The 9,201-nt window shown below is 38.7% G+C and overlaps 1 protein-coding gene across 1 annotated transcript in view; it reads right to left on the bottom strand.

Moving 5' to 3' along the window:
* Nucleotides 1-9,201, bottom strand: part of LOC114059999 (ATPase family AAA domain-containing protein 2-like) — a 23,153-nt gene that overhangs the window by 1,733 nt on the left and 12,219 nt on the right. Inside the window, 6 exon segments of the mRNA XM_027889100.1 lie at nucleotides 539-667; nucleotides 2,854-2,912; nucleotides 3,129-3,264; nucleotides 4,453-4,638; nucleotides 6,184-6,367; nucleotides 7,721-7,823. Of these exon segments, the coding sequence (XP_027744901.1) occupies nucleotides 539-667; nucleotides 2,854-2,912; nucleotides 3,129-3,264; nucleotides 4,453-4,638; nucleotides 6,184-6,367; nucleotides 7,721-7,823 (797 nt within the window).

Below are 9,201 nucleotides of genomic sequence, written 5' to 3'. Positions count from 1 at the left end.
TCTTGAGGGGGAGAGGAGGGGTAGACACTGCTCTCTTCTCTGTGGTAAGCGGTGACAGAATCCAATGGAATGGCCTGAAGTTCTGTCAGGGGAGGTTTAGGGTGGATATTAGAAAAAGGTTTTTCATACAGAGGCTGGTTGAGCACTGGAACAGGCTGCCCAAGGAAGTGGTCACAGTACCAAGCCTGTCTGAGTTCAAGAAGTGTTTGGACAACACTATCAGGCACATGATGTGACTCTTGGGGATGGTCCTGTGAAGGGCCAGGAATTAGAGTTGATGATCTCTGTGGCTCTCTTCCAACTCAGCATATTCTGTGAATTATGCCAAATACAGCATAAATTATGCCAAGTACAATCACTTTGCAATATGGATAAATGCCTTCCAGACTAAAATGAAAAAGTCTTGTAACACAGACAAAGAAGCAATAAAGAGTAATGCTAAATAGGTGCTATGTTCACAGTGCTCACATACATAGGCATAATACACACACACTCATAACAGTCTGTGACAGGAAGTGCTATAAACCAAAAAATTTACCGTCACTAATTCGGTTTTGTCAGCATCATCTCGATGTTGGTAAATGCACTGGCTAAGGACAGAATATAGTTTCGCCATGCTTGATATATTGACACTTTGAGTTGCCTCAACAACAGAATCCAGCAATTGCTGAAGGAAAAAAAAGGGGAAATTACAGTTTAGAATAGCACAAGATATGTCCTACTTTCTTATATTGTTAAAGAAAAGTGGCACTTCAGAGAACTGATCAAATATCTGACAAGATTTAACTTGAGAAAATGGGTTAGTTTTTCACACTTCAGAGAAAAGAAAGTCTTAAAGTTCAGGCAATATTTTTTTCACTCATCATTCTATGATGTCAACGATCATAATTGCCAATTAACTACCTCCGGAACACCAGGGAACAACACAATCCACTGTACCATAGAGTAGCTGCCACAGCAAAGCCACAATTCCATTTCACTAGAAATGCCATATAGGGCCCTTTAAAAAGTATCTTTGGCAGCCAGGCTACAGATCTTCCAGATACAGCTGTGCCAGCCGGAAATGGAAACATCTTTAGGTACTCACCTTTACCCATGAGCTGAATGTGTACTTTGCCTAACATCAGTTAGCTCCTACCTTTCAACTCAAGAGACTAGCAGAGTGACTCCCTGTAGCAAATTACCAGTCTCTCACACAGTCCTTTCTGTTACCAAAGATGTGAATGTGATAATCTATGAGAAAGCAACATTACACGCTAGCAGCAGCACTGCTGGGGCTGTACAGTAGCTGTGTGTTGTGTGAGGCTGTGAAGATATAGCTTAAGAGAGCAGCCTCAACAAATGAAAATATTACTGGCCAACACTGCATGTGATACCATTTCTAATTGTTACCACATAGGTAACTACATGCTCTTCTATTTCATCAAATTCTACACCTATTACCAAGCAAATAAACAAACAAAAACCCCAGCAATCAAAGAAACCAACCAACCAAATAATAAAAATCCCCATCCCATAAAAACCAAGCAGCTGTATTTTGGAGGTTCATCCAGCTTATTAATTGCAGGTGAGTTCCAAAGAGCTTTCTAGTACAAACAGCACGTTCCAGTGGCACCCATGTTAAGTAAACAAGTTTTTTAAAAAGACATGTTTCATGACTGTAGCTCTCTCCTCACAGCTGAAAATTAATAGAAGCTGAAACATCTATAAGGGCTCCACCACATGATTTCCCCAGTGGGCAATAACTTCAGAGCACACGCTGTTAGCATCCTGACTTTAGAGAAACATATGTGGCTTCTCTCCATGCACAGGCAGGCACGAACAAGAAACACCCCTGAAATTTGCTTCTTTAGGACACCAGCCTTAAAAAGACAGTTTCACCTCTACAAATTAGGTCACAGCTTAAAAATGTGACAGAAATTGTGTGGACAAGCCTCTTCAACAAAGGGAATTCCACTCTGGTCACATTCTCTTCACTCAGAAGAAACATCCAAATAATACTCCCTTTCTCAGGCAGGTAAAAACAGCAGCATCTTCTGCTTTGACCAACCTCCAGGACTTCAACCTAGCAATTTCCCGAATTTTTGTCACAGTAATATCCCCTGAAGGTCAGGTTCTTCTTCTACCCTCTCCAGTTCATGCAAAAGGAACCTCTTTTACCCCCTGCATTTAAGCCAGATTTTGACCCTTTCCTCAACTCTAACCTAGGATAGCAACTTCTCTCCTATGGGAGACTGGAATAACTTATGACATTAGAACTGTGTGAATGCAAAATTCTAACACTGGATTTTGAAATAATTTGGGAAAAGAAGGTGTTAATATTTTATCCAGGATGAGCTGTAGGTCAACCTGCTAACTTCAGGTTTAAAGCCATGACTACTAAAAATCAAGGTCCTTTTCCATTTCCTAATAAATGAAAGCATGCAAAACAAAACAACCTCCCCCCAGTATATCATAAAAACTGCTAAGATATTAATAACAAATAGCACGAGCAAGTTGTTAGTGGGCTATCTAAAAATTTAACATGTCCCTTTACATTAAAAATTAGGAAGAGAACACAGTCTCCTAAAATATAATTCACCAAAATCAAGGGCAGCAGCCTAGAACAGCTGTGGAAACAACAGTCATAGTCCATTGCAGGTTGAATTGTTTCACAAACTATATATCCCGCCCATAAATTGTTTGGAATGGCATTGGTTAACAAACAACTTAATTTACAGCTGTACAGGTAACAAGAAAACTAACACTGTCCTGTCTCAGTATTAAAAAAATTGAAATTAGACTTACTCTGAGCTCAGAGTAATCCACAAACACACCTCGTGCCTGAATTTTCATTGCTTTCCTGTCACATACTTGTGGTTGCTCATCCACCTGAGAACATTTTGCATGAGTCGCACGGCGTACCTGAGAATCTGGAATGACACAGATTTGTTAAGTTGGGATTTCTCTTTATCTGGAATACAGTATCAGTGAAGATCCTGTATATACAGAGAACTGTATACAGAGTACCTCTCTGCAATAACAGAGAAAACACCTGAAAAATGATTGATAGAACTTTATCACCAAAGAAAATACTGTCTTAGCTCTTAACTCACGGCAACAAAGTTTTATATGTAGAATACCCTCACCTGCGTTGGTTTTTGATGCAGGAGGTTCAGCAGCTTGCTTCATGATCAAATCCTCAAAAAAACTTCTTCTTTCAGCACAGGTAGGCCGCGGGATTTTGAAAACTTCTTCACGGTTATTATTAAACAATGTTTTTATCTAGAGCACGAGAGGAAAAGACATTTCAGATATAAGGCCACACAAATATTTTTTTTCTATTCCGAAAAGATGAGTACCTTTGTAAATTAAGCTGAATATTCATCTGGATAAGACAAGCTATGAAAGGTTAACTTCTTGGCCTTAAAAAACTAAATTTTCATAGCAGCACAAATTAAAATACCTTCTCTAAGGAACCTTCTAGAGTTTAAGCTTCATGAAAAAAATGTATGATAAGCCAATGAGAAAGGGGTGACATTCATCACCATAAGGTTGCTTATTTTATATTTACCTCCTTTGTTGTCCTTTAACATGAATTCTTATGGCAGCTACAGAGGCAAGGCTCAGCAGACAAGTGCCAGCTTTTTGGTAAGATGGAGGTTTGGGGGTTTTTTTTGGTTTTGGTTTTTTTTTTTGTTTGATTTTGGTTTTGGGTTTTTTTTGTGTGGTTTTTTTTTTGGTTTGGTTTGGTTTTTTGTTGTGTTGTTTTTTTTTGTTTTGTTTTGTTCTGTTTTGTTTTAATTTAGAAGGTATTTATTAGCATTATGAAAACTTCTGTTACTAAGACAAAATAATCAGAGCAGTATATTCACATTTTGAACACCTTCCTTTAATGCACACTCTCAGATGTCTAGAAAGCTCAGCACATCCTCTTAATGAATTTTGTTAAGGAATACAGTTAAAAATTGATTTCCAAGTTACTTAAACAGAAGTTGGACTTTAACTTTTTAATTTGTCAACTGAATATTTTATTAAATAATTTAAATTTGAAATTACATTCCATCAGTAACAGTGTGACCACTGTCCTTTTTCCATAAAAGCGCCTTTCACTTTTTTGGTAAAAATGTCATCAGAAGAAACAATCTTTTTCCTACCTACCTTTCATGCGCACTAAAGACACACCTAACCATCTTGAAGCCACTGAAATGATTGCCTGAAATAAGCCTATACATCTGTCAGACAAGCATGAGTGTGTGAGAAGCAAGAAAAAGTTGGGTCAAAGTCAATGTCTTTGCTCAGAAAACACTTTGGACAAATGCTTTCAGTATTGTTTTGTCTAAGCCAATTTTAAGAGACCAGGTTCTGGTGCCTCAGTAATAACAGTATGAATTTGCTTACTCCTATGTTTCACAGAATTATAAATCAACAAGAAACTGAGTAATAAAGGAAGCAAAGTATCTACAGAAATACCTCTTCTGGGAGATCTTCATGTTGCACATCAGATGTTGCAAGAAGCAAAACTGGAGCAAAGTATGGAATGTTATTCAGTAGTCCTGTAAAACCAGCTTTCAGTGTAGGTCCAATAGCCTCCCACCACAAAGAGATTTGTGGTATATAAATGATACTTGGTGCTGTTCTTTGAGCTTCTCGTATCAACTGGTAAAATGAAAGCTTGGATAAGAAAACTACATCATGTAGAGCAAATCACTAAATAACTACATATCAGTTGAACTATCTTATGAAATAAGAATGCATAAGCCAAGACATCAAGAGAAACCAATATATGGTGAACAACTCCTTAACAATAAGGTAAAATTTTCACTTTGACTAAAATGTAGACATTGCTATGGAGACAGAAACAGACCTAAATCTCTGCCTGATTTCAAAATTTCTTAGGTGTAAGATAACTCCTGAAGAGCCTCAGAACTCAGTTAATGTGGTGGTGTGCCTGAAAAAACAAGACTAACCCTTCAGCTAGATGTATTGGCCTGGATAAATTGCTGCACAATTGTAACTGCACCATTTTCAATTCAGAGTGGGCACATCCCCAAGTCAGACTGGAGCACAGTCTGAAAAAACAATTATCTATGTGAAAAGATGAGGGCTGACAAGATAAATGAAGCCTGGTTAGGATTCATAATTTCAGGCATATTTTACAAGAAATGATCAGTCCTTAGTCTGCCTGAAGAGATGAATCACTCACAGCCTCTCATTACCAAAGGATCCACCAGACCAGATGACGTGCCTTGGAAGATCACAAGCCACTGCCTAGAGATGGCACCTCAATTGCAGAAGAGGACCTGCATGTAGTGCATGAGGGAAGCGGCAACAGTCCTATTACGTGGCAAATTTCTCCAGGCACCCTTTTCAGATTAACAATAATCAGGGAGTTTCTGTCACTAAATGGGAAGCGCACTTGCTATATCCAGGCAGGCACTACATAAGGGAGCTATATGACCAAAGATGCAACCATGACAAAAAAGGAATTGTTCCTCCTACGTGACAAATGAGAATCCTGTCATGTAATGTATTTGTCCTGACTTGTACAGAACTCAAATGCTACTACTAAAGGTCAAAAATTTGGATACAGTGATGCCAAACAATGAAACCAATTTCCTGCCTAAAGATAAAAAATTAAAAAGCACTAATAAGCTTATATTTAAATTTTTTTCGTTAAGGAAAGCACATCAGCTTACAAATTTAAGTGTTCCATGAATTTTAATGCTCTTATTGCATGTATCACAGCAGTACAAGCTGTATATATCAAAAACCAAACCTTTCTTTTCCCTAAAACCTTGGCTGCCTACAAATACAATAAAAAAGAAGGCTACAAAAAGTGCATGGCACACCATTAGAACTATCTACAGGGAGTACCAATACTTAAGAAACAACAAAAACAACTTTCTGGATCCAACCAAGACCAGCAGGATTTCTTGCCGCAAAGAGGGGTTTATTAGCAGTATCTCCCATCTTTCCAAGCTGCTAACAACATCCTCCCTGTTTCATTTCAAATGGAAAACATGGCTATGTATAAACATCCTTATTCAGTATCATTTCATCTACAAGAAAAGCAGATTTTCAGACAGAAGCAAACATAACAGCACATTCAAATCAAGCCACCTCCATTAACAGTGAATTTTGCTCACTTCACTATATATATACAGTTAAAAAATCCTATGAAATTAATGAGTAAAAAGATACCTGTGAACATGTTTCTTCCTGTGATGTGCTGCTGACAAACAAAGTTGGCAGGTCTAGTGTATAAGCTGGAAACTTTTCCAGAGCATGTATTACTGCAGGTGCCAAATCAAAAGCTTGCCCAGATCCTGGCTCTTCAACCAATAAGAACCGTGGCCTGAAAGATGTTGGCTGATAAGGAGAATTGCTAAAACAATAAGAAGAAAACACGTTTAAAAATGAGTGATGATGAGGTACAAGTTTTTTCCCATAAGCTTTTTTTTGTAAATACTCTCCATGTTCCACCATAGGCTGGTCTGTGATCAGGAGGACCATCAAAGTCTATTTTCTGAATAGCTGGTACCATTCCTCAACTAAGAAATCCTGCTAGTCCCTAAAATGTCTGCTATTCATTTGGCTGGGTTAAGTAACAGCTCATAAATCCCATAGGGGGCCTGTCCAACCAAATACAAACACAACAACTGGTCAGTAACCTGATACAGGGCAGAATAACTCTCTCAGCACAAACCAGTCTGGGTCTCTTCACTGCCCTTGTACAATCATTTTCAGCACATTTTGACTGTAAGTAACTGTGAGATCTCTACAACTATCAAGTTTAACTAAATTTTGCCATAGTTCCTGGAGATGGTTGGAAGGAAGAAGTAAAACAACATTTCTAAGAAAAAAATTGATATAGACTAGCTGTATCTGAATAAGTACATGATTGGATTGGTTAAATTACAGTACTGCACTAAATATAAAATTTATGTTTATTTTATTCAGTCATTCTAATGGTTTCATCTTTGACTTGTGTATTAATTTCCTAATAATCTGGCCTTGTGAGCAAGAAACACACTTGTGAAGAGGTTTTTGTGATATTCCACCACAAATATTTCTGTTGTACCTTTACTTGTAGAAGTCAAAGATTCCTAGAGACCTAGCCAGATTCAGCACATTTTCTGGACAGCACAGCAATAGAAAGGGAGAAAACTAACTGACAATAAACTATTTTTTCACCTGTTGGCTTACATAACTTCCCCAATTAAAACATCAAAAGAGTAACAAAAACTCAGTAGGGTAAAGGTACAAAATGCAGATGTTTAAATTTTTCTCACAGTGGACTAACAAACCATTTCTCAATTTTGTTTCTGATATGTAATTTGATAGTGGTTCAACGATCTTGGAAGGTAGAAGGGCAAAAGATGGCTACACAAGTGCATAAGGTTTTTTAAGCTAAAAGAACAGACTGCATATTTTTGGGGTATAGAGTCTTTCAAGGAATACTGTGGATTAAATCAACATGTTCTTATAATCTGTGGACCACTCTGACTTAGGGAAAAAGAGGTCTGGGCCATTCGGTTTGATGGGTTAGGGCACTGTACTCAATTAGAACCTTAGTACCCACTTGAATCTTCACTCTTACTTCTTGCAAATAGATTATCCACACACACATCCTTGACTCCACCTAGCACCCCTCACACCAGAACAGTTTACAGACCCAATCATCTCAAAAATGTAACCAATAAAGGAGACATTTGTGCATGCTAAAGAGGACACGTACCTGCTGAAAGTGCGGAATCCTGCCTTTTTGCTATCAGAAATTTTATGAGTTGGCGTCTTTCCAGAGACCGATGGTGATTCTTCATTGTCAATCATATCATTTCCTAAAACAGGATTTAAAGACAGGAGAAGTTTACTAACTTTCCTGAATAGTTCATATCTCACTCTTGCATTAATACACCTTTGCAATCAGTGCTGGAAACCACTTCTCTTGTATTTTGTCATTTGGATGCCATTTTCTGAAGATTTCATTCTATCACAGATCAAAGGAGATTGCATAAGTCTATACAAAGCTGTCCTATGTTCCATGATTTGCATCAGGTATTATCTCACTGTTGATAAAAACTTGGGAGATTTTTTCCTTAGAATAAAGATAATCAGGAACAATTTCTATAGTTCTTAGATGCCAGAGAAACCCCTTTAAGCATTTATTTACTACATTAGTAATAATTGTTGACTACATCAGTGAATGAGGTCAATGACATCAGATGTCATTTATCTGGACTTCTGTAAAGCTTTTGACATGATTCCACACAACCTCCTTCTCTCTCTATTGGAGACAGATGGATTTGATGACTGGACTGTTAGACAGACAAAAAATGGTTGGAGGGTAGTGGTTAATGGCTCAGAGTCCTGGTGGACATCAGTGACAAGTGGTGTCCCTCAGGGGTCCGTATTGAGACCAGAGCTTCTTACTGTCTTCATAATTAACAAAGATGAAGGAATCAAGTGCAGCCTCAGCAAATTTGCAGATGACACCAAGCTGAGTGGTGCTGTTGACACACCTTAAGGATGGGATGCCATCTAGAGGGACCTGGACAAACTTCAGAAGTGGGCCCATGAGAACCTCATGAGGTTTAATAAGACCAAGTGTAAGGTGCTGCACCTGAGTTGGGGGGATCTCAGGTATCGATACAGGTTGGGGGGATGAACTGATCATGAGTAGCCCTGCCAAGAAGTTGGGGGTGCTGGTAGATAAGAGGCTGGACATGAGCCAGCAATGTGTTTGCAGCCCAGAAAGCCAAATGTGTTCTGGGCTGCGTCAAAAGCAGCACAGCCAGCAGGTCCAGGGAGGTGATTCTGCCCCTCTACTTTTCTCTGGTGAAACCCCACCTGGAGTACTGCATTAAGCTCTGGACTCCCCAGCACAGGAAGGACATTGACTTGTTGAAGTAAGTCTGGAGGAGGGTCACCAAGAAGAGGAATGGAGTACCTCTCCTGTAAGGAAAGGCTGGGAGAATTGGGTTTGTTCAGCCTGGAAAAGAAAAGGCTTAAGGGTGACCTAATTTTGGTTTTCCAGTACCTGAAGGGACCCTACAAGAAAGATGGAGAGGGACTTCTTACAGGTAATCACAGGACAAGGGAAATGGCCTCAAACTGAAAGGAAGTAGCTTTAGATTAGATATTAGGAAAAATTCTTTACTGTAAGGGTGGAGAGGCACTGGAACAGGTTGCCCAGAATGAATCTCCATCTCTGTAAGT

Source organism: Empidonax traillii, unplaced genomic scaffold (genome assembly GCF_003031625.1).
Source record: "Empidonax traillii isolate 1590-97213 ecotype Southwest subspecies unplaced genomic scaffold, ASM303162v1 scaffold253:size710434, whole genome shotgun sequence".
NCBI classification, from domain to species: domain Eukaryota; kingdom Metazoa; phylum Chordata; class Aves; order Passeriformes; family Tyrannidae; genus Empidonax; species Empidonax traillii.
Note: the sequence above shows the minus strand (reverse complement) of the source record. Positions and strands in the feature narration are given on the sequence as shown.